This window comes from Lissotriton helveticus, chromosome 7, assembly GCF_964261635.1.
Source record: "Lissotriton helveticus chromosome 7, aLisHel1.1, whole genome shotgun sequence".
NCBI lineage: Eukaryota > Metazoa > Chordata > Amphibia > Caudata > Salamandridae > Lissotriton > Lissotriton helveticus.
This window is the reverse complement of record NC_136068.1, coordinates 1,429,005,951-1,429,032,688: the sequence shown is the minus strand read 5'-3', so window position 1 is coordinate 1,429,032,688 and position 26,738 is coordinate 1,429,005,951. Positions and strand designations below refer to the sequence as shown.

Below are 26,738 nucleotides of genomic sequence, written 5' to 3'. Positions count from 1 at the left end.
ACCAATGGTCATAAGGTGTAACTAGTGTCCGTTTCTCTAGTGATGAATCTATAATTTACTACGGGGAATGAAACGGAGATTCAGATCCCTTATCCCTCCTTTTGATTAACTACTTTATTCCAAACACCTCTAACATTTCTCTGTTCCAAATATCCGCCTTTTTTGGGTTTAGTTTATGGTCGAAATCCCCCATTATTATCACAGTATCCAATGCATAATTTTCTGCTACAAAATCTACATCTTCTTTAAAAAGCTTCATCTCATTCTCGTACTCTACACCATTATCCCACTGCATGTATACATTCATTACAGTCAACATTTTATACCTCTTTTCCACAGTCAATAATTCTATTCTGCTAGTCAGAACCCATTTACATTTCATTTTTATCGGTGTTACTTCTCTGAGCACTTTTGTTGAAACCAATGTCATTAATCCCCCCGACGGGCGGCCAAAGTTCTTTTTCTTAGCCGGGCGGTTTACTTGTAGGTATCCTTCGTTGATCGGGGTTTTGTCGCATGTCCAGGTCTCTTGAAGGCAGGCAATGTCCACTTTATTTACTATGTCCTTAATTGTTTCTCTCTTTTTCTCATTGCCTAGCCCATTCACATTCGATGTTAGGAGATCTAGACTTTGCGACACCCCCTCATCCTATTCTACCTCACTCATGCCACCCTCTTCTCCCTCAGTCTCCGTATGACATTCGTTTAGATCGGACCTTGGACTACTACATTGTGACCAATTGCCCCATGGGTCTTCGTTTCCTGTATTGTCTATTTCTATGTTCAGACGGCTTTGGTTTCCTTCCTCATCTCTATATAATTTCACTTGTCTTCTCCCCAAACCTGCGTGATGCTTTAAGAAGGTATTATCCGTGGGGGCTTTTACTTCCCTCTCCGGGATTATCCTTATTCCCAGGTGGTTTATCTCACTGGTGGCTTTTAAAATTGCCATTTTTACCAGGTCTGAGTGAAGTGACACTTTTGTTAATTCTTTACCATTTCTGTTCTCAACGAAACCAACTTGCCGAAGATCGCTTGTACTGATCCCACATAGACTACTACATTCTGCGAAGACTTTCAAAATCTGAGCTCTGTTCAGGGGGTTCCTTTTCCTATTCGTACTCCTATTCGTACTTCCCCTTTTCCCTGACTGCATGTGATCCAAATACACCCATTTATTGTTGTCTCTCTCTTGTACTTTTTTGGGAGTTTCATATTGATGCTGTCTAGCCTTTGATCTCCCTGTCCGCAACCCATTATTTCCCGTTCTTGATATTACCTGTTCTTGTGGGCTTTCGACCCTGTGGCCCCTATTTGGTTGTCCTGAGGCTATTCTTACTTTCTGTTTCATAATACAGGGTGTTGTTGGTTTCTCTTTTGTAACCTTTGTTCTCCAGGTTTTTCTTGGGTTTATCGGGGTCGTTCTTAAGTTATGGTCCCCTTGGATTGGTCTATTTGGTACGTATATCGGGGCTGATGCGTTTAGGACTGACTGTGCCTCCCTCCCTGCTTTCATACCTTTTCTCTTTACTTTTGAGGTTTCCTCTCGCTTCTTTCTAACCCTACTCTTAAGGGGGGCCACTGTATACACCCTGCGCCTTTTTATCAGCATTGGGCGTCTGGAGATATATACATTTTCTGATGCTTCCACAGAGTCATTTATTAGATTTTGAGTTATTGGTTGTGGGGATCCTGCTGGGTTTCCCACGGATGTCTCTACCAGTTCAATCTCTACGCTTTCATCAACCGGTTGTTCGGTGACTATTGGGCTTATCATCCTTGGCATTTGGTTCTTTATCCCCGCTAGTTCCTCTTCGATCTTTTTTAAGTACGATTTCTGAGCTTTCAGCACTCCATTATTTGAGAGTGTTACTTCAAGGATTCCTTGTAGTGTCTTTTGTAACATCAATATAAGGTCCACCAATGAGGAAGTGGGTGTTACGGAACCCTCCAGATCCTGTGTGCGGTCTCTGTCTGGATTTATATGATGACCTGTTCTTGTGGGTTCTTGCTGCGGAAGAGAATTTTGGGTGCTTTGATGTTGTGGGGATTGATCTGGCTCACCACCCCAGATAGCGCTCTGGCTCTGTATTTCATTTCCCCTTAGCTCCTCATTTCCCAGTGACTGTAATGAGAATAATTTTGGAGATGATGAGAGATGGGATGCTGGAATGTGGATATTTTGGCTCTGGAGCGTCAGGTTTATTAATACGGAGTCCTCCCTTCCTGCTTCTATATCGGGAGGAGCTTCTTCCGGGTATCTTCCCGTTTCTTTCCATTTCTGGTTCACCACTGCTGCTCCTGTCTTTCCTTCTCCCTCCGCGCCGTGTTCTTCCATATCTTCCTCGGGGTCCAGACTGATTACTGGCTATATAGATTTGTAGTGTTTCCCTACAAAATCCTTTATAGCTTTGGAAGTTAGCGTATTGTCTTTCTGTTTGGAATTTGTTTGAACACAGTCCCTTTTAGCCTGTTTGGCGTTTTTAGTTACTCTTTTAACTTTTCTTTTCTTGCGTCGCCCCTTATTATTCTCCGTAATTGAGGCCTGGCTTTCTTGGCTCTCTTCCAATGATATTGAGCCCTCCAATATTTTACTCTTCTCTGGGCTATCTTCTTTACGCTGAATTTGCCCTTTTTTCGGTCCCATTTCTTGATTTGGTTGCCTAATATGTAGTGCTTCTATTGATCGTTTCGTGTGATCGTTTCTCAATTTTAAAAGTTAATAAATAACTGTGGCTTTGCACTTACCTCTGTTGTGCCTTGTACCCACCAGCTTGCCTGCCTGCCGCCCTTATTGTCCTCTCTTACGAAATCTTCTGGCTTTTCCTAGCCTTGTTCTCCTTATACTGGTTCCTCCCGCGTTTTGGCTTCAGATATTTTGTAGTTTCTATCTGAATTTCACGCCGTGGGATATAACTGTTTTCACTGAGCTCCCCCCCCCCTACAGCAGTGCCTCTGTTGATTTCTTGGGTCTTCCTATTCTCCAAACTGGGCACCCTGTCTACTTATACTTCCGTGGGGGTTGGGGGCAGCTAAGCAGTCGGTCAGCAAACACGTGTGCTGAGTTCTGTGTTTACTGCACAGCCGGGGGGTGACTGGAACCTGGTTACCGGCTTACTGCGGCGTCCTGAGGTGCTCTCCCAAACTGTGACACTGCGCTGCCCCACACACCGCTCTATTCGTCCTGGGTGCAGGGTGCTGTTTTTCACTCCCGCTGGTGGCTTCCGATTTGCTCCTCGTAGATTACTACGGCGCACCCCCGGTCCCCAGTCCTACTCCACCCCACTTCCTGTACTACGCGCTCAGCGCGAGCCGCGTGGCTGGGGGGGGGGGGGCGTTAGGGGCATAAAGGAGTTTCTGTGCTCACCGGTGTTCCTTGGCGGCACTGACGGTGTCCTTATTCGGTGTCCTTATTCAGCGTTATTCAGCGTTCTCTTCCAGGCGAGCCGGCGGTCTCCTCCTGCACTCCACAAACTGCTTGGTCCGTGATCCGCGATCGACTGGTTAGGTCTGGCAGGGCAAGGCTAGGCAGGGCTAGGCGACAACAGATCCGGACGAACTAAAGGGACAGAAGGGGGAGGTGAGCTGCTTAAAGTGAAGTATAGGGCAAGGGATTCTGGGTGATATAGGCTATACAGGGGCTCTTGAGGCTGGGTCACAAGCAGGTCGTGCTGAGGGAGGTCTTTTTTTCTTCTTTTTGGTTAAAGGGTAAGGGGGGTACCCACAACGTGGTTTGATTGGCATTAGGGAGGGAGAGGGATGCGATGGCTGCAATCCAATGCGGTCACTCATAGGTCATGGTTGGCCTATTTGCCCGTAAGGAGAGGGGCTCTGGAGGGAGGGATGCCAGAAGGGGCTGGAGGGGTGGGTGGTTGGGGGAGGGAGGGGGCTTAAGGGGGGAACATACAGCACACACAGCACACTCAGCAGAGCACAGCTCACGTTTTTAGTTCATTTATGGCACGGTTGGGAAAGGCAGGACAGCAATATGACATATTCTAATGAGTATCCGGATTGCATCAGTAATCGTTTGTGGTCTAAATTATAGAACTAAAAGGCACCGGGTGGCAGCACTCCTTAAATCAATGCACTTAGATCTTGCTTGTCTACAGGAGACACACGTAGAAGGGACGAAAAGCTACCTCTTGGAGCAGCTGGGATTCTCAGTCTTGGCATATACTAAGCAAGGGTCAAAAACTCGTGGAGTGGCTGTACTTGCTAGAGGAGGGGATACAACAATCAAAAGAAAGAAGGAGGATCAGTGGGGGAGGTGGGTCCTAATTGAATGCATTACTAAGGGGGAGACATTCACATTAGTATCAATATACGGGTCTACTGAAGATGACCCAGAAATTTTTGAGTTTTTGGATTTGGAATTGCCCCTATGGCCAGAACCTATCATTTGCTGTGGGGATTTTAGCATAAATTGCCTGACTGGTCTGGGTATTGAGGCGGGGGAGATATACACTGGCCGCAAGAAAAAGACATGCCGTGCAATAGTTAACTTGGCAAATCATAACTCACTTACAGACCTCTGGGCTCTGTTTAATTTGGTAGGCACTGGTAGTACATTTTACTCAGTGCCACACAGGATCTTGATTGGATTATTTCTTAGTATCTAATTCCCTAGTTTCAAGAACCCAGATAGAAATACAACCACGAATAATTTCTGATCATAACCCCCTAATAATCACTTTTAAGCTAGGGAGGACCGCTAGCAGGGAGAACAACTGGACCTTTGAGAGGGCGCTATTAAGAGATGAGGAATATGTTAACCATATGAAGGAGTGGATTCGAATATACTGGCAGATTAATAGAGGAAGCCCCTCCTCCGGTATTGCCTGGGATGCTTTTAAAGCAAGGGTGAGAGCAGAGACTTTGAGTTACACGTTATATAAAATCAAGCAGGAAAGGAAACGAGCGGGAACGCTAATCAAAATGCTGTCAGAGGCAGAAGAGGAGCTGATTGTAGCTATACAGCAGAAGGCGCCCCTGGAGCAAATCCTTCTTAAAATTTCAGCTGGAAAAGCTGAGGCAATTGAGAGGATCGCGAGCAAAGCGGCAGCCAGCTTTTTGGTTAAAAAAGAGAAGTGCTACGAATTAAGTGAGAGAGTAGGGCACATTCTGGCAGTGCGTACAAGGCAGAAAATGGTGGCAGGCGAAATAAAAGAGATTCTGGATGATAGAGGAGATGTAGTTACAGACTCTGGGGCAATATGGGAGGTTTCTAGACTCTTCTATGCGGCATTGTATAATCATGATCAGATAAGCAAAGTTGCACCTATTCAGGAATACCTGAAGGTCATTCCACATCCGGTCCTCCCGGTGGAGGAGAAGGTAGCTTTGGATCTCCCCATAGATCTAGATGAGATGGTTACTGCATTAAAAAATCTCCCCTCGGGCAAGGCGGTAGGTCCGGATCAGATACCGGCTGAGTTTTATAAAGTTTTTCAAGGTGTGTTAAGTAGGGATATGCAGGCTACAATGATACAAGCGCAACAAGTGGTCTCCATACCAAGCTCCTGGGCGGGGGCCGATATAGTCGTAATCCTGAAAAAAGGTAAACCACCATCTGAACCGGGATCCTATAGGCCCATAACACTTATGAACGCTGATGCGAAGATTTTTTCTAAAATTCTTGCTATGAGGTTAGGCAGGATGATCGAGGGCATGGTTTGTCCCACACAGCATGGTTTCAAACCGGGAATGGGAACCACACAGCATATTAGGCAAATGTTCACCCTCTTTGATGCTGCGGAAGTCTCGGGAGACCCTATGGCCGTCTTGCTGCTTGACGCAGAGAAGGCATTTGATAGGGTCTCCTGGGACTACCTTTGGATGGCCATGAGGTGGAGTGGTATAGGGGAAGGCTTTATAAGGGCCATACAGGCCCTTTATAGGGACCCCTCTGCCAGACTGAGAATCAACAAAGGATACACTGCCCCGCTTCAGATCAAGATAGGAACTAGGCAAGGGTGCCCATCCTCACCTCTCCTATTTGCTCTGTATATGGATCCACTGCTACGCAGACTGGAATGTAACATCAGGATTGTCCCTTTAGTTACGTATGGGCAGGAGTTTAAAACTTTTGCTCACGCAGATGACATCGCGATTGTCACATCAGCACCAGTCACTGCAATTGAAGAGGTAGAATCAGAAGCCTGGGCATTCGGGCAAGGTTCAGGGTATACGCTCAACAGTGCTAAAACCCAGGTAATTAAAAACAATATCACGGTCTGCGAGGACGAGACGGTGGTTAGCTCAGCGGTTTATCTAGGGATCAGGATGTCAGCGGATCTGAGCAATTCAGTTGGTCGGAATATTGAGCCACTGATCAACACAGTGAAAGAGGATCTAATACACAATCTTCAGTTGTCCCTAGTGGGCCTAGTGTCCCTAGTGGGCCGCACAAATGTGATCAAGATGATCATCCTGCCAAAATGTCTTTACTTGTTCAGGGCGATTCCACTCTTCTTCGAGGCCAAATGGTTTCGGGCACTAGAACATATCCTGAATAGATTCGTATGGGCTCACGGTAAAACACGGAGGGCATATTGATATATTACTCTTCCCAGGGACAGAGGTGGGTGGGGCGCCCCTGATTTTAAAATGTATTACTGGGCAGCGGCACTTCAGTATATGCAGGGGCTACTGGGCGGGGCAGAAAGGGATTCAGAAGGTAGATCTAGATTCACTAATGTTTATGCCTCGGTGCTGAGGGCAGAAGCAGGAAATAGTTTTCTCAATTGCACAGACTTCAACTATTATAAAAGAACAAGATTTAAGACAATACAGGCAGCTTATAAGATATGGACAGCCTTTTCAGTAAAGTTTGGCCTCGGTAGATTTAACAGATATACTCGTATGTTGAAGAACGTATCCCTTCCAGGGGAGATATTTAGGGATTCAGCGAAGGTGGGTTGGGAGGAACATGGAATTCAGAAATTAGGTGACTTAATGGGTCCTTGCGGACTAGTACAGTTCGCGGAACTGCAGGCCATTTATGGTATTGACAGGAGGAGTTTTTTTTAATATTTGCAGGTACGGAGTTTTATCTCCAATAAACACGGAGGGCCAGTAGGGTTCAGCAGCAATAAAATCTTGGATATTATTGAAAGCGGGGGAGATTGTACTATCCGCAGATTTTATGCAGAACTCGTTGCAGTTAAGCCCGATGATCTAGGGAAATATGGCCTAAAGCGGGCAAAGAAACTAGGTACTAAACAGGATTACTTTTAGGATTCACTTGATCTGGGACGGACAATACTTTGGACAGCCACATTGCAGGCCCAGCATTACAAGACAATATATTCTCTGTATCATACACCTGCAAGGATAGCTCAGTGGGGGTGGTACCTCAGGTACTACCTGCCCCCGTTGTGACTCCACGGAGGCAGACATAATTCAAATTTTTGCTACTTGTCCGCAGTTGTACACACTTCATAGAGCAATAGAGCTGTTTCTTGCCAGGTCCGTGGGGATAATAATTACCCTCTCATCAGATCTGATCATTCTTGGGGTTAATGAAGGCTCTGAGTGGCCCCATGAGGAATTTTTATTCATGGCTATGTCTGTGCTGCGAATGTGCATTGCTAAGGCATGGCTAGACAAAGTGTCCCCCATGCTACATAAGTGGTTAGCCAGGCTGCTTGCTGCCTTTAACCTAGAGATGGGAATTTATGTAAGAAAAGGAAAAAAGGGCAAACTACTTGGGAGGAGAATTTGGAGCCCTATTGAGCAGTGGAAAGAGGGTCTTAAAAATACAACTTAGGTGTAATATTGTTCTTTTTACTTATGTATCTCTTTCACATTCCTTTATTCTTTTTGCTCCTTGTTTTCTGTATCGAGCCTTTCCTATTATTTGGCATGCTGAAATAATGTACGCTGAGACGGGTAAATGAGCAGAAGTAATGTATATAGTGTATGGTAATTTGTTTTCTGCTGTGCTGAAACAAAAAAAAAAGAGAACAGTCCAGCCCGAACTACCAGGCCAGGTCCTGCCTGGACTGGAAACAAGCATCCTAAGACTGGTTTCACGCTTTCAGCCCTCTTCTGCCAGGATAGCTTGACTCCAGTGGCATGGAGAGCACGGGACCCACGTCTGGGCATACCCGTCCCACTCGGGGTGACAAATGCAAATAGAACAATTGATGGGCAGAATGCCGAACAATATCATACATTCACCCCAGTACAGAATTCTGGGCATAAATCCATCGTTTTTGTGCTCACAAAGCCATTCCAGTTTGGATCCAGCCATATGCAAATGAGTCTTGAGAGGAACAGTCCAGGCCAGGTCCTCCCTGGACTGGAAACAAGAATCCTAGGACCGGTTTCAGGCTTTCATCCCTCATCAGCCAGGATAGCCTGACTCCAGTGGCATGGAGAGCACGGGACCACGTCTGGACATACCCGCCCAGTCTTGACCCTGCACCCAATGGGAACAGTCCAGCATCATGTTTGCCTGGTAACACAGTAATGCTGCTGTCCATAGGGAACATGTTACTTTCCATGCCATAGGTGTATTTTGGGCACCATATACAATGGGCTTATAAGAAATGTAAACATGCCAAATAGGAAGCAGCATATGTCTATACAATGCCTTATAAAAAAGTTAAATATGCCAATTAAGAATCAGCAAATTTCAACCTCATTTAGGAATCTTAGAACATAATCTGGAGCCTTATAAACAGTTTTCCAGTACACAGAGTCAAAAAAACACTGGCTTCAGTCCACAAAAAATGGGGTGATCATATAAAAAGAGGCAACTTCTCACAGACACATATTTGCCAACCTAATTGCTTTAAGAACGTCCAATAGTGTATTTATTCTTGACAGCCTTTCCCATAAAAGCAACCATAAACGTCTGTTAAAATCATTTGCCTGATCCATAAGTGCCACCATAAAAGAGCCTCCTGTGAACGTTATAAAACACATCTACAAGTTGTCATAAAAATAATGATTCATCGGTGTTTTTTAAAGCGAGCTTGGAGGATAAATTATATCAAAACAGTCTGTTCATCTTTGAGAACAAGTTAAAATAATTTTTGATTAAAAGCTTGCCACGTCCCCATCACTTACCATGCAAAATTTTGTAATCTAGAATGGAACAGTGGCTGTCTCTGGATTCCTGAGAAAGCATATAAACGAGGCCTGTAAAGTCTGACATGCTGTTTAACAAACATGAAGGGGAGTCAGTGGGTTTGAGGAATGTGAAGACATGAGAAGTGATATTTGGGCTACATGTAAAGATGTGGGTTCCATAACTTTCAATGCTTTACTTTTTCAAGCAGCACCTCACTGATAAGCAACAACACCTCATAACGTGCCGGGGATGCTGTGTGTTCCTGTTTATGATTATCATGTGATTATTGCCTCTCTGTATTTTCCGGAACCCAGAGTACGTATCGTTACTAGCATTTCCATTAATCAGATGTTGTTCTCTTCAATGAATATCCTCCTGTTTTGCAGTCTTCCTTAACAAAACATTCTTGCTGTTAATATTACATTTTACAAATGTAGTAATATGCCCTCCTAAAAAGTATATTTGTACACATTATGTTACTCTAAGGTTTTCTACTTTGTTTATTGTATATATATCTTATCACTCCACATATCTAAGTATATTATTTAGTTTTAATGTTTATGAATGTGATTTTCCGTATGATGTTCAAAAAGTATGCTTAATGTTTAAATGTATGTATATTGTATAAAATATGTTCTTTATGATGATGAATAAAAAAATATTTTAAAAAAATATTACATTTTACAAAATACACATTTTCATAGACATATCAAGTCATATATTTTTATGAATATTTGAGAGGTACCATTTTATCATCTATTGTTTGATTGTTTCATTTCATATTTTAAGGTGAATTTCTACATTTTCGTAAGAATTATTTGGCTACTGGTTTCAAAACTGAAAGCCAGGAAAATGAGATTTAATGATTACAAATGCAGGTATGTAAAGACTGTCTCCTTACCAATTCTACTCCCTTCTATGTTTTGAAGTCCCAAAACGCACTTACTTTCTTCCTATTTCTCTGAACATATATTTAACTCCCTTTCAGTTTCCACTTCCATTCACATATTTTAATATTCTTTTTTCCGTGTGTAACAGTACTATTGTCTTATATTCATGAGTCCTACATTTAGCAAGTATTACTGAGCTTCACATAACTGAGTGGACAGCTGTGTAATATGGCTTGGGTTTAAGCCAATGATGTTTTATGTGGCATACCCTTTAAGGGATATTTGGATTTTTCCTATAGACAAGAGTTTTTAGATAAAAAGTTAAAGAGCAAATGGCCCTTTCACATAAAGAGAGCAATCGAGTCGCCCACATTTTTGAGATGACTGGTGTTTAAGAGGTTGATGAATTTGGTAGTGCTATTTGACCACATTAAAAAGTGGTAAATGGTTGCTTGTCACAGGAACATTCGAAGCATGGACTGCTTCTAGCTGGAAATATAGCAGCGTTTGATGACCTATCTAAAGTAAACAACTAAACATGTAAAAATGACATACACAAAACAACATAACACCACAACTAAAATTTGTGTAAAATGCACCCTCAGCCCCACAATGAACACGGGGATGCATTTAGTGTTAAGAAAATAGAGCTGAATCCAACAAAACGGCAGCAGTCAGCAGCTGCTCACACTCTGTTACTGTGCTCTTCCACTTGTTTTTTGGCCCCAAATTCCATGAGCGGGTGTATTCACACAGTTTTCATTAATTTTACATCACAAGAGTAACACAAAATTACAGAAATTACTCTGATTGCTGTATTGTAATTAAATCACCCAGGCCTAATCACCACCACAATAAAATTAAACTCAGCAATTGTGCCCTAATGTTTTGCTCACAGTAGTTTTGCACTAATGTCCTTGTTGAACATTACTACCTCTATCATCAATGATGTAATTGAACATGTCATGATTGATATAATATGTGATGTCATAAGCTGTGCACGGCAGGTACGGAAGTTATAATTACTACACCATGATGTCAATGAATTGTTATGAGTTTGGTGTAGAGCATCTTTAGACGGAAATATCTCTCTCTGAGCCTCAGGTACTACTAGAATATTAAGTTTAATTATTGTCCTACATAAATCTTATTTCCGGAATATTGCACGCCACAGTATCATGAAGATAAGTATACATATGTGGGTATACATGTGGAGGTATGAATACTTAATCACTCCTTTCTCATAGCAACTGAAAAGCTTTGAAACTCGCTGCCATATAATTTGCGAGCCGAGTCCAACCTAGTCGATTACAGCAAGCTCCTAAAAAAGGTGCTGTTTTAAGTCTTGTTACACATAACTTTATCTATCTGACACACCTCACGTCACCAAAAATCCGCACAGCAAATACACAAACGAAAACAATACACAACAACTAACACGTGTAGTGTCTTGGGTTTGTTTTAGAATGTTATTCTTTAAGAATGCTCCTGTCAATGTGTGCTGTGCTAATTGTTCCATAAGTGTCAGTTGCCAGTCTTCCTTTGTGACTACAGTCGCCCCGCTCTGATGGTCCAGCTTATTACAAATAAATCTACAAACTGACCTTTCATTTGTTTTTTATATAAAGAAAGACCCATGTAGTGTCTTGGGTTTGTTTTAGAATGTTATTCTTTAAGAATGCTCCTGTCAATGTGTTCTGTGCTAATTGTTCCATAAGTGTCAGTTGCCAGTCTTCCTCTGTGACTACAGTCGCCCTGCTCTGATGTTCCAGCTTATTACAAATAAATCTACAAACTGACCGTGAGACTGAGTCTTCATTCCTTCGTTACCACACACGCCAAGAGGAGTTTGGGCAGTCCTTTTCAGACATTGGCTTGTTTGGTTGAAATACTTCTGCATTGGCCCACTTGAAATGTCCTTCTATCTCAGGCTCATCCCATGGTATCTTACTGATATTTACATTTTTGTCTTATTTTAGATCACATGAAATGGCCACCTAAGTTGCCAGTGCTTATGCCCACAACTTCCTGGCTTTCCAGAATGGGCTGCTTAGCAGGGTCTCTGACAGTGTGCTGTCCATCCATTGTACTTCTCCTCATGCAGATTTCAGTATCATTGAGTGCATACAGCAGGATGAACAAAGCTCAGGAAGGGGTGGATATGAGTGCATTCTCTGAGTTAGTACTCCTGTTTTCAGGCAGACACAGAGTGTGGCTCCCCTTTTGATCTGGCTGCTGGGAAAAGGCTGATACCATGCTCTTCAGCTCAGTCAAGCAGTAGAGAAGATAAAAGGGAGTTTGGCCAGTTAATCACATCAAATTGGCTCAGTCTTTCCCGGGTTCAAGTTTGCCCACAAAACCATCAGCCTCCAAGACCTGAATCTCCAGTAATTTATTTTGTCAGAGGTATGCCATGAAAGAAATGTTTGAAACGTATGCAATGTTTAAAAAACGAAACTATAATTTGCTTATTTGCAATGATCACCCAGTAGGATGTCACCTGCTGCCTCCTCTTATGAGGCACCAATGATGGCCTTCAACATTAACATGGACCCCATGTATAAAGTCAGAATAAAGACAGCACTGCCCGCAATGTACCCCTTCCATCTTTGGTAGATATGCTGCACCTAATGCACATGTATGTCATTTCCATGGTAGCTTTCTGTCTTATTTGCATCTGAGAGCTTTGTTCTGTTGTAGCTCAGTGAGTTTCTTCCTCTCTAGAATGTTCTTTCAACATGCAGATGCATAGTATGATGTTCATGCCCTTATGGAAAGTCTTGTGATGGGGAGCGTTCACCAGAGCCTAGGCACCAGTATGGAGCCAGGCTCATTGTTTACAGTGACATGGATAACGGCCAGATGTGCAACGCTTTTTTGTGGTTGCAAACAGCCCGATTTGCAGAATGTGACCACAAAAAAGCTTTTTGCAATTTACAAAAGGCAAATTGAGATTCAATAAAGTCTTACTGAATTGCAATTTTTGTTTTCTACCAAATTCAGTATTTAGAAGGGGTGTCCCTTCCAAACACCAAAGCAGAATGTTATGTATTAAAGTTCTGCAACCAAATTCTGGTCGCAAAACAGTAATACTTTGCCACCAGTTTAAAACTGGTGGTGACTTATTCGCAAAGACCCCTTTCCCTTTGAGAAAGTTAACAAATATATTTTACCACTGCCTGCTCTTAAAAAATGAAACTGCTTAGTTTCATTTTTATTTCTCAACACTCTTTAAGGAAAACAGACTGCATTTAGAAAAAAAAAGATTGCTTAATTAAAAGCAACCACAGACATGGTGGTCTGCTGACCTCGGCAGGCCACCATCCCTGTGATGAGGGTAATTACTAATGGGTTGCAAATTGCAACTTAACTCATTAATATGCATGAGATAGGTCTATTTGCAACCCACTAGAAATCACAAATGAAACTCAAAAGAGTTTCATAATTTAGAAATATTGATTTCCTAATTGCGATTTGGAGAGAATTGCAATTATGAAACAGTTATTCCTAATGTTTGTACATCTGGTCCAAAACATGTCTTGACTGGGGGTTAATGTATGATGTATTCAACATTCCGTCCATCATTTGTTTGCGTAGCACTTTTCACCCTAAGTGGGATGGGTATGCCCAGACGTGGGTCCCTTGTGCACTGTGCCACTGGATTCAAGCTAGCCTGGCTGATGAAGGGTAATACCCAGAAACCGGTCCCAGGATGCTTGTTTCCAGTCCAGGAAAGACCTGGCTTGGCAGTTCGGTCTGGACTGTTCCCATGAGGCACAGGGTCAAGACTGATTTGCATATGGCTGGGTCTAAACTGGGGTGGCATGGTGAGCAAAAGAAAGGTGGATTTAACCCAGATCTCTTGACTGGGGTCAATGTATGATTTACTCAACATTTTGTCCAGCATTTGTTTGCATAGCACATTGGAAATGAGAACTGGCACTGGGGGTCACCTACGCCTGCTAGATTAATAACAAAAATAATAGGATTGTGATCTGATTACGCTTTTGGCCAGATCTCCATCTCTATATCCCCAAACCCCCATCTAACATATATCATATTCATCCAGGAATAGGTCTTGTGGGTGGATGGAAAACACGTATAGCCTGATACTATCAGAAATAGAGCCTGCCAGGCATCTGTAAGCCCATTCAAACAAGCAAATTCAATAATAGAGGCCCTCATCTTTCCTATTTGTGGAGAAGCCTTGTGATTAGTTGTATCTCTTGCGTAATTCATCACACAATTAAAATCTCCTATTAATACAACTTCCCCGACCAATCCAATAATTCCAAACTAAGCCCATTCAGCATCTCGGGATCATGAATATTTGAAACAAAGACTGCGCATATTATAAACCTGCCCTTACATCCACATACTCTGTGGCTCTATTACGTGTGTTTGTTTTTCCCGATTTGTCTGACTGTTTTTCCTCCATCTCCCCTAAAAGCTCCCCAACACACCAAAAGCTATTTTGTATCAGTATTCTTTGCACATGCACTCCTCCCCTTCTGGCCCCTCCCACCCTGTGTGTGGAGACCCTCCCGCTTCTTGGGCTGTGGGTGGAAGTCACACCCCCCTGAGGGAGTCAACCCCTCCCCACCCCACCCGAGCGTTTGATCAATCTTTATTTGTAACGGCAGAGATGAAAGTAAGAAAAAAAGGGTGGGGGAACCAGCTCTTGCCTAGCCAATTATGGGTCAGCAATTTTATTATTCAATTATTGCCATGTTTAACAAAGTCTAAGATAACCATATCATAAGATACTAAACTATTCAGATATCCCTTTGATATTGTGTAGAACCATTTTAGCATTATCAATACACATTGATATCTGCCTATTTATGACTTTGAGCCTAGCTGCCTCCTGCAAATCCACAACTGTTTTTAGGGGATTGATCATTTGACTCAGTTTCCATCGCCTGTCCGTTGTGGGTTTTCAGAGGTCTGATCGTACAAATATTGACATGCCATCACGAGCCACCTTAAATGCTGGCTGGGATTTCATGGATATTGCTTGCCTCAATAGGAAAATACTTATATACACCAACATAGGATGTGGGAAAGCAGAGCAAGAAGGGACGGAGGCCCTCTTATTGTCCCAATTTATAAGTAGTATATGAGAACGTTGCACTTGTGAGTCCATGTCCCAGTCCTTATGGCTGAGAAGGCTTTTCCCATCAGCTGCACCATATACCGCCGGGGATCATCCCCTTCCTTCCCTTCCAGGATGCCAAACACATGCAGGTTATTCCTTCGTTGATGGTTTTCCAAACTTGTACCTTGAACTGTAGTGAAGTCAGCCATCAGTCTTTCTGCTCAGTAGATTTAGCTGTTGCTGATCCAACTTCTTCCACATCAGAAACTTGCTGTTATACTTCATCTACCTCCTTAGATAAAGCTGCTGCTTTACCGGTGACCTCAGCTATTGATTGCTGAATTGCCACATTATTCACCCTCACCTGTGCGTAGTGCCACTGTGCCTCTGCTCACTGGGTCTGTAAAAACTGTAGAATCACCCTAAGATATGGTTCCTGAGTTTTATCAACATCATTACCATCTATAGCATCCTCTAGTGCCCCAGTGATAGGGCCAGTAGAGGAGCTACCACTGAGATCATAACATATGTCACTGGAGGGGCTGATATGTGGTGCAGACCTAGCCGTTAAGACTGCATTTTGTTGTTTCACTAATTTATCAGGTATTTGGACCCCTTGGTTGGCTATAGATAAACATGTCACAATTGCCTTGACCTCCCGTTTGGACATCACCCAATCTCGTAAGGGACTGCCTTTATAACCACTACTAAAGTTGAATTGTTCATTCATGCGGGTTTGTTCCTGCTGTACCGCAACCCTTTTAGCAGCTCCATCCTTCTTTTGTGATATTGCCCGTATTGGAGCCTGTCCATTGCTTAGCTGAAAGTGTCTGATCAGCCTTTTCCCCCTGGCTTGTTCCTGCACCATACTCCCCCTCCTCTTCTACTATAGAGCTAGTTGTCTGTAATGAGAAGGCTACGACAGAAGGGAGAGGAATATCACTCACTGTGTTATTTACAGTGAGTATCAACAGGGCAGGTGAATTGGTTATGGCCTCAACTACCTCCACTTCCTCACAGCCCCCTCTGACGATGGTGCTATTATCGCAGAGGTACTCACATCTTCATGCTGTTCAATTTCCTCTGAAACTCCCACTAGTGCAGAGATTTCTGTTGTTGGACAAAACTTTGAGGCAGCGTTATCTTCAATCTGGCTATCCTTGTCCAAACATGTCTGGTTGCTACAAAGTTGCACTTCAGGGGCCTCTAGCCCACACACTGTTACAATGCTTCGGATTGGCCATTGCTGATGCAGAGATCACTGCCACCATCAATATATCTGCATAGGAAGACTCTTCCCCGATGGCTAAAGTCTTTTTGCTGTATGCCTGCAGTAGGCTAGCTGCTATGCCACCACCCAAGAACTTCAATATCGGCCTCCCTACTTGGGAGGCAGTGTTCATAGCCATCGTAGTTCCGTGCGAATTACCAGCCCCTTCCAGCCACAAAGAGAGCTGCCTCAGATAAGGGTATTTCAACAGACCCTTTTCCTCAGTTATCTGTCATCTGCCGATCTGCTGATAACCAAAGCAAATGCCCCCGAGCTGAGCGGGACCGGGCTGCTCCCTCTCCACCATGTCAACTTTCACACTTGTTGAGGCTGGAGGCAGAGTCAGCACTTCCCTGCGGGGCCCATCACCATCTCCTTTACTCACAAAGCAAGCCCCTTCTTTCCAAGGGACTACCCCACATCCAGACTCCTAAACCTCCAGAGTTATAGATGTTGTTAGTTACCTAAAACATGACTCAGATTCCAAAGGAAATCAAGGAAACAGATCTAAATCTTTTGTTTGCCACTTTTGCATGCTCACAGTCTCACAAAGCAAAGATACAATATTGTATTTTCAAACATTTATTGAAAAGCTTTTATCTTTGCAAACAAAACATGAACTGTGATTGTAAGAATGATGTTATGTTAACGCTCTCTTGTAACGAGCATGACTCACCCAGGGGCATCTCAGCGCTAACTAGACAGAAACCTGAAAGAGAGAAAGATAAGATACCAGAGCCATAGACACTATTAGAATAAGAAACCCTTCAATAGTTTCCTAAAAACAAGGTAAGATGTAGACTTATGCAAGGCTTCTGGCAGGCGAATTCCAATATTTGGGGGCAATATAAGAAAAGGCTTGGCCCCCTATACGTGTCCGCCAAATACGTGGAGTCATCAGCAGAGCCTTTCCATTCGACCTTATGTTGCGGCAAGAGGTCTGCTTACAGCGTTTGTTTTGGAGGTATTCAGGACGTATTCCATTAGTAGCTTTGAAGGTGAAGCAGCAAATCTTTAAAAATACCTCTTTTTCACTGGGAGCCAGTGAAGCTCTTTCAGCAGAGACACATTATTGTTACAAGCATTATTAGAACAGTGAAAAGTTCAAACGATTCAACCATGGAAATTGTTTATAACATTACTACAATAGATGCACCTCCAAGTGTGCAGCTATCGGCCTTCGCAGGATGAAGGTTGAGGACAGCGGAACTGCATCTTTCAGCAGCGTTCTGTGATTACTCTGGCAGAAGTGCACCTCTGTCCAACTTCAACATGGACATTGTTTAAATAATAAAACAGCATGTTAACCAAACTGTGTCAAAGGTGTAGGACAACGCTTTAATTAGACTGAAGCAGAAGAGTTATCTCTTTGCTGGCACAGGAAATAAAACACTGCCTCATGTTCTGAATTTGTGCGACCCAAGAACAAAATGTGCAGACTACAGGGTATCAATGCCTATCAAGAATATGTGTGTGCAAGGGTAATCTTTTGATTAAAAAAATGGGTTCAAAGCAACATCAGAAAATAAGGCTAAGTTAACACGAGAACTAAAATGGAAGCTCAATGCAAGCCATAAAGCAATGGCCATCTTGGAATTAATTTTTTATCCTTTGAAACTGCGCCTTCCACACAGTTGGGCACTTCTGGGGCCTTAGACATGGCACATGTTGGAATGCACAAAATAAAAGGATAGCAGGGCTGGACTCTGGAGGGTTTGAAGATAATAGCAAAAATGTGTTCATTGATGGGCTGGATGAATGGTTAGGACAGCCTCTAGATGTATTTTTTTTTTAAATCTTTTTATTTGCAATAATCAGAACAAACATTGGTTGTCACACACAAGGCATACAGTTAAGACAAAATTTCACATGAGGGTTACAGGATTTACAGTTCAGCCAACTCATAGTTTAATATAGGAATAATGCTATTGTTTCTGTGATCTTAGGGCAGTCAGCTCGTCATTATGGGCAAATAAATGGTGGTTCACATATACTTTCCCGGTAATCATTCCAGTTAGACCGTATCGCCACCCACTTCCGCAGACATCCCTGGGCCACATATATCGCCTTCTCCTCACTAGATGTATTTTAATGTGTACAAGAATAATTACACTTAACTTGTGTGGCTTGAATGATCGACTTAAGAGGCAACGAGTATCAGCAGTATTGAGAGCTTTGCGTGCAGACTTTATATGTTAACAGGAGACACACATTGAAGAAACCAAAGGGTTCTTATTCGAACAGGGGGCTAAAACTAGAGGGGTGGCTATGATGTCCTAGTTAGGAAGAAGCTCGAGGATCAATGGGGAAGGTGGGTTTTAATAGAATGTATGATAAATGAGGTCTGGGTCACTTTGGGGTCAATTTATGGATCAACTGAGGATGAATTATCAATAAAGTTTCCCCTTTGGGTGAACTTCTAAGCTAACCACAGTTAGACCATACACATACACATTCAATTCAGCACCACAATGTAGGAGTAGCAAATGATATACATAATACAGTCATACATCAAATGTACAATTTATTTTGGCATATTAAAAACATTAATTAAAAACAATCATAATAAATAAACAATAATACACATTGATACACAAAAGATATTGATCACATATAATGGGACAGTAACACAAGGAAAATGGTTCCAATTAACAAGGGGAATACACTAGTCCGAAAACAAAACTGAATCACACTCCAAACTGTACGTTAGTTTCCATTTGGAGGAGTTCCTTTGTTCAATAACTTAGCGTGTTTCCACCCAGCATAGCATCGACGCGTTTCGGTATGGCAAATATTATTCAAAGCCAAAACCTTCCTCAGGATTAAAATAATAATATCCCACTTTAACAATGTATCTGGAATAAAAATACACAATATAGGATATACATGGTATGACTAATCTAAAAATAACATACATCATTTTACATAATTCTACTCCTACACACTTCACCAAATACACCTTACATTTCATCATATACAGCACTCTATGTTCATAAATCACCACTAGATGCTGGAATAACAGTATTCAAGTATGTGGAACATTATCACATAATAACCAACAACAATGTTTAAGGGCAAGATGGTCTCGCTACTTATACAAGAAAAACTCTTGTGGCTAGTATGTCTCCAATTTAAATAGTCAAGAGAGGCCGTTTTTCTAAAAATCAGTCAGTAGCAAGACAATTAGTATATTATTAATGGTCTCATTCTTCGAGTGATATAAATGCCAATGTATTTACCTTATTTGTGGTCAACAAGTGACCAGCATTGGTGGTTCTGCTATATCCAGCTACCAACCAGTGCCTAAAAAGCCAATCCAAAAATATAGTTTATATTAGAACACTTTAGGCTTTACTCTCGCCTTGCTATTAATTTAATGATATCGGGCTGTTTTAAATCTTCGTATTTTACATATCAACCCAACAATCGGTTGTTTATTCAGTTTGTTAGTGGGGGGGAACAGAGTTTGCTTTTAGAGTAATGCTCGTATACCCCCGCCCATTAGCCAGACCAGCCCATCTGTCCTTAAATAAACTTAAAAGGCAAAAGGCCTTTACGGTATTGTATTCACCTCAAAGCTACCCCAATGTGCGTGTAGACATACACTGCACTCAATCATCATCCAGGTCGTAATGACGCTTGTTTCTTCCGGGAAGGATCTGATCCTTTTGGTCCCGTTGCAGCTAGACCGCCTGCAGTCTGGAGAAATTAAAAACAGAGCATGGAGTCCGTGACACCGGCCTCTTTGTTGTTTTAAGGGTCTAAAACCCCTAGTGATAGCACGTACCTGCTGATAATAATACGTCCAAACGGCAAAGTGGGGTCCTAGGTCCTCGACACAGCGCGTTCTGGGATCTTGCCTGGACTGCAGGGTTTATATATCGAAATCTCGCGCGCTAATCGTGCGTGATTTTTTCATGTGGGCAACATTACTTCCGGGTCACAGTGTCCCGTTAGCACTCATTTAAGTAATGAAAAAAAAGACTTGAATTATTCGGGACAATCCCATGAGTAATCAAACCACTATTGAAGTTGTTTAGAAAAGCATCCGTACGTCATTAAATACGGATGTTGCTGTTATTTAGTTCTTGCATATATTTCATTTAATCATATAGCGATTTCCCGTTTTTTATTTCAAATGATCGCATCGTTTCGTTCTCAATATTATGCCTCAAAATAATATTAAAAGGGGCTAAATAGCCGAATTTTTCTTAACGGCGGTGAGATTACACTCATTAACCATGAACATCAAGGGCCCTTCAAAGATGGCGGCTCAACATACGGCAGACTCTAATGAAATAAGAATATGGCTGTAACTAACAGCCATGTGTTATACTAGTAAAGTTTTAAATACAGGAAAAACACAATATATGTCAATATTCAACAATGCTTGTACAACAAAAACGCATCAAACATTTAAACATTAATATAATGTTCACATGATGACAATAGCAGATGTTGATACATTTAAGTAATATCACAAAAATCGTGCATTTATCCATTATTGACACTGAAAATATTTATTTTATATAGAAAGATCTTACTTCCTCATTTAACGGTCTTTCCCATTCTTACATAGCAAATCTACTGTTGTTTTATACATTGAGTCAGTAATGACTTTTGAATCTCTGTAAGACCCATTTCATACATAGTAATCTAAGTAACATCTCTTATTGGAGGGTTGTCAAGTAGGTCTAATCAAACGCTCCCACTCTTCTTTGGAATTCAAACCCTTTCTAACAGTATTGAGGGGCAAAATATACCATTGTTCGCGTGCTTTGCGTTTTGACAGCATATTACCCCCTCTTTTTCCAATTACAATTTTCTCCAAGATAAACCATGTGAAATAATTTTCACCATGGCCCACCTCGAGGAAATGTTCAACTAGGGGCGCAGTTAGCTTTCTGGTTTTTATTGCCGACCTGTGTTCCTGAAATCTAGTCCTGGCTTCTCTGCCCGTCTCACCAACATAGCCAAGACCACAGGGGCATTGCAATAAACACACTATGGGCCCAATGTAGGAGCCCTAATACCGGTCGGAAACGGCCGATTTCGGCCGTTTCCGACCGGTATTAGGGTTTTCTACTGTAGGAGCATGCTTTACAGAATCGGTATTTTACCGAATCTGTATTTACAGATTCTCTAAAATTACCGAATCGGTAAATAAAGACTCGGTAAAAATACCGATTCTGTAAAAGCACATGTAGGTAGCACATCTTTGAGTGCCTCAGGCCTTTCAGATTCGGTATTTTACCACCCAATCCAATTGGGTGTTAAAATACCGAATTCAGGTGTGCATGGACATGTGTGACAGACAGACATGCCTGTGCCACATGGCGCACATGCCTATTTTTGGGGTGCCAGAGCACCCTTTTGAGGCATAATATTGAGAACGAAACAATGCGATCATTTAAAATAAAAAACGGGAAATCGCTATATGATTAAATGAAATATATGCAAGAACTAAATAACAGCAACATCCGTATTTAATGACGTACGGATGCTTTTCTAAACAACTTCAATAGTGGTTTGATTACTCTTGGGATTGTCCCGAATAATTCAAGTCTTTTTTTTTCATTACTTAAATGAGTGCTAACGGGACACTGTGACTCGGAAGTAATGTTGCCCAAATGAAAAAATCACGCATGATTAGGGCGCGAGATTTCGATATATAAACCCTGCAGTCCAGGCAAGATCCCAGAACGCGCTGTGTCGAGGACCTAGGACCCCACTTTGCAGTTTGGACTTATTATTATCAGCAGGTACGTGCTATCACTAGGGGTTTTAGACCCTTAAAACAACAAAGAGGCCGGGGTCACTGACTCCATGCTCTGTTTTTAAGTTCTCCAGACTGCAGGCGGTCTAGCTGCAACGGGACCAAAAGGATCAGATCCTTCCTGGAAGAAACAAGCGTCATTACGACCTGGATGATGATTGAGTGCAGTGTATGTCTACACGCACATTGAGGTAGCTTTGAGGTGAATACTATACCGTAAAGGCCTTTTGCCTTTTAAGTTTATTTAAGGACAGATGGGCTGGTCTGGCTAATGGGCGGGGGTATACGAGCATTACTCTAAAAGCAAACTCCGTTCCCCGCCACTAACAAACTGTATAAACAACCGATTGTTGGGTTGATATGTAAAATACGAAGATTTAAAACAGCCCGATATCATTAAATTAATAGCAAGGCGAGAGTAAAGCCTAAAGTGTTCTAATATAAACTATATTTTTGGATTGGCTTTTTAGGCACAACTGGTTGGTAGCTGGATATAGCACAACCACCAATACTGGTCACTTGTTGACCACAAATAAGGTAAATACATTGGTATTTATATCACTCGAAGAATGAGACCATTAATAATATACTAATTGTCTTGCTACTGACTGATTTTTAGAAAAACGGCCTCTCTTGACTATTTAAATTGGAGACATACTAGCCACAAGAGTTTTTCTTGTATAAGTAGCGAGACCATCTTGCCCTTAAACATTGTTGTGTGTTATTATGTGATAATGTTTTACATACTTGAATGCTGTTATTCCAGCATCCAGTGGTGATTCATGAACATAGGGCCAGATGTAGGTCGCCAATTACCGGTAGGTAACGGCCGATTTCGGCCGTTACCGACCGGTAATTGGTTTTCGAGATGTAGGGGCCAATATTTTACAGATTCTGTAAATTTACCGAAACGGTAAATTTACCGAATCTGTAAAATACAGAATCGGTAATTTTACCGATTCGGTAAAACCCAGATGTAGGTAGCACTGTTTACAGTGCTACAGGCCTGCAGAATTCGGTATTTTACCACCCAATCCAATTGGGTGGTAAAATACCGAATTCAGGTGTGCATGCACATCTGTGCATGCACACCTGTGCCATGTGACACACAGACATGCCCTTAGGGCATGTCTGTGTGCCACATGGCACACATGCCTGTATTTGAGGTGCTAGAGGGTGTCAAAGTGACACCCCCTGCACCCTTGCTGAAATCGGTATTTACCGAATGTGTAAATACCGATTCGGTAATGCCCATTGATTCCTATGGGCTTCAATGCCCATAGGAATCAATGGGAATTACCAAATCGGTATTTACAGAATCGGTAAATACCGAATCTTAACGATTCGGTATTTACCGATTCTGAAATACCTACATCTCCCCCCCTCTATTTTACCACTTCTTAAATACCAAATCGGTATGATTCGGTATTTAAGAAGTGGTAAAATAAAATTACCTACATCTGGCCCATAGAGTGCTGTATATGATGAAATGTAAGGTGTATTTGGTGAAGTGTGTAGGAGTAGAATTATGTAAAATGATGTATGTTATTTTTAGATCAGTCATACCATGTATATCTTATATTGTGTATTTTTATTCCAGATACATTGTTAAAGTGGGATATTATTATTTTAATCCTGAGGAAGGTTTTGGCTTTGAATAATATTTGCCATACCGAAACGCGCCGATGCTATGCTGGGTGGAAACACGTTAAGTTATTGAACAAAGGAACTCCTCCAAATGGAAACTAACGTACAGTTTGGAGTGTGATTCAGTTTTGTGTTCGGACTAGTGTATTCCCCTTGTTAATTGGAACCATTTTCCTTGTGTTACTGTCCCATTATATGTGATCAATATCTTTTGTGTATCAATGTGTATTATTGTTTATTTATTATGATTGTTTTTAAATAATGTTTTTAATATGCCAAAATAAAATGTACATTTGATGTATGACTGTATTATGTATATCATTAGCTACTCCTAAATTGTGGTGCTGAATTGAATGTGTATGTGTATGGTCTAACTGTGGTTAGCTTAGAAGTTCACCCAAAGGGGAAACTTTATTGACAATTTGTCTTCCGGTACCCTACCCCTTTGGATTTATTGGGTCCCTCTCTTTTGTTAGAGTCAACTGAGGATGACCTAGCGATATTTTACTTTTTAGATTTAGAATTAGCAGCATGGGCTCCACATTTGATTCTTTGTGGGGACTTTAATATTAATGGCGTAGGAGGTCTTGGTTTAGAACCAACAGAGAAATACCAGGGGCGGAAGAAGAAAGTCTGTTGTGCAATTTTAAGTTTAGCAAGAAATAATGCGTTAGTAGATGTATGGACAAAATTAAAGCCCCGCGACCCCCCCGTGACACATGACTAGGACGCAAAGCTCAATTGTCAAAGAGGACTTGCCCTTTGAGGGCACATTTTTTTTCAAATTAACAGTGTTTATTACGGGGACTCTTTTTTCAAGCCCTTTCTGTTATTGCTGGTCATGACCACACAACTTTGAGCTTCTCTGTTATTGCTTTGTCTACATATGACTTTAAGTGAATCACTAGTCCAGTTCTTTACATCACTCTTCTAATTAAAGCACCACTCAGCCATTTTACAATGTAACTATCATAAACACTGTGCACATAGATATGTATACAGACCTATACCTACAGTGACTGTGCATGTGCACATGCACCAGTTTACTGGTATGGAGTACCCACAGGCTCCCGTGGTATGCATAAGAACATCCTTTCTCTCTTCCTCACATGCTAGACTTCCTCCCTACACTACAGTGCGCCTATTTGAGTTGAAGTTTGTTTATTAATAGAGCGCACACATGCCGGAATTTCATTATGCTAAATAACCAGCAGGTGAGACTTGCTGGCCGGGATACCCGCTCCGAGGAGTCATCAATAAGAGCCTAGCCTAGACTAGAGCAAGAGGCCAGCCCAGTCACCACCTAGCTTCCTGCTGTAATTGACACAACAACAAACAAAAGCCACTTCGCTGCGGAACCAGGCCGGGGTGGAGACTAGGCCCTTGGCCCTTCCTTAGGCCCCTGCATTTTTGCTTTTGATTCTGGCCCAGCCCGGTTGCGCCGCCCTCTGGCCCCAGGCCCAGAGTTGTAAGCTTGTCTGTTTTGTCATCATGGGTGTGTTTCCATCACAGCTCCAGCTGTTTGCAATGACGTTTGGTGAGTTGTAGGTTGCCATGTGCCAAATTGCTTGTGGTCTGGTTTGTGAAGTGGTGAGGGATTTTGAGCAGAGTTATGGTATCGCACAGGAGGAGATCCGGTTGTTGAAGTTGGTGATGGATCAGGAGAGGTTGCCTTCTTTGTGCCCCAGGAAATAGGTATGGAGGTCTGTGGACCAGGTTGCCTCAGAGATTGTGCTCTAGTTGCATCTGGTGGTCTTGGTGCATGTGGCTCCCTGTTGATAGGTTGGATGTTGGTCAAACTGGATGAGGTAGTGGGCATTCCAGGTAAAGGGGTTGGCTTGTCCAGCTGATATCAGAGAGATTAGTGAAGACAGTCGTTGAGGTGTTCAATGATGTGGGTGGGGCCCTTTACTCATTAAATAAATACGAGTGTGCGCAAGTCTTCCTGGAGGTGTTGGTGTTAAGGTCACTTTGGTCCTCCAAGTGGAAGATAAGGTGTCCGAGGAGGATGAAGGAGGTGGAGTTGAGCATGAGAAGGGCAGTGGTGTCTAAGATGGTGATTCAGAAGTTGGATCTTGTTCTGGGGATAACAGAGTGAGCTGTTACTAGGTTGGTGTTGCTCTAGATGCTGTGTTTGAAGGCTGGATGTTAGAGCTGCTCCTAGGTGTTTGGGAGGTGAGGAAGCAGTGGATGTATTCCAAATAGATAATTGTGATTCCTCCTCCAAGTTTGATGGTTCTGTCCAATCTTGTGATCTTGTAACTGGGAACTGTAGCTGCCATGATGTTTGACACGTAAGTAGGTTTTAGCCAGTTCTCAGTGAGGAAGAGTAGGACCCAGGAGAGAATTGCAGGTCACATATTTCAGTGCTATGTTTGGTGAACATGTAGGTGTTGAGGAGAGTACAGGTCAGTGTGGGTGAGTATTGTGCATGGTGGGGTCCTCTGAGACAAGTTTGTGTGTGGTAAGGTGGGGATCTGGGAGGGAGTTCTGAAAGAGGCATAGGAATAGTGGCAGGCAATGTAGGTAAATGCACCATCCGTGCTGGCAGAGGAGGCCCGCTGGCAGGACAGGGATGGGCTTAGAATATTCCAAGCATGGAGAGCTGTGGCAGAGTAGCACCTTGAGCTACCAAAGTTGGTTGAGGACCAGGGGAGCTACTGCTGGGAACAGGAGGGGCACGGATGGCCATAGACAAACTTGCCATTGACGCACTTTTCGTACACCAGTAGTGCACACACTGCACACACCCGTGCTGCTGCCACCATTTAGACTGTCCAAAGGGGGGGGGGTGTGAAGGAAATCCTGGGGGTGGTGATAAGGACTGGTCGGAGCGGGATGGGCGGAGCAGGATCATGTGACGAGGCGGTACCAGGAAGGAGCAGGTGTGTCAGCAGTGTTGGGGGTAAAAAGGTGTCAAAAAGGCTACAGGAAATGGAAAGTGGGAAAGAAGGAGCAATAGAGACTGAGCCTGA

General features: G+C 42.5%; 1 protein-coding gene across 1 annotated transcript in view; it reads left to right on the top strand.

Annotated features, from left to right (window-relative positions):
* The window catches only part of GLP2R (glucagon like peptide 2 receptor), a 972,379-nt gene that overhangs the window by 903,218 nt on the left and 42,423 nt on the right, over positions 1-26,738 (top strand). Inside the window, exon 10 of the mRNA XM_078654772.1 lies at positions 9,872-9,960. Coding sequence (XP_078510898.1) covers positions 9,872-9,960 — 89 coding nt within the window. The remainder of the gene's footprint in view (positions 1-9,871; positions 9,961-26,738) is intronic.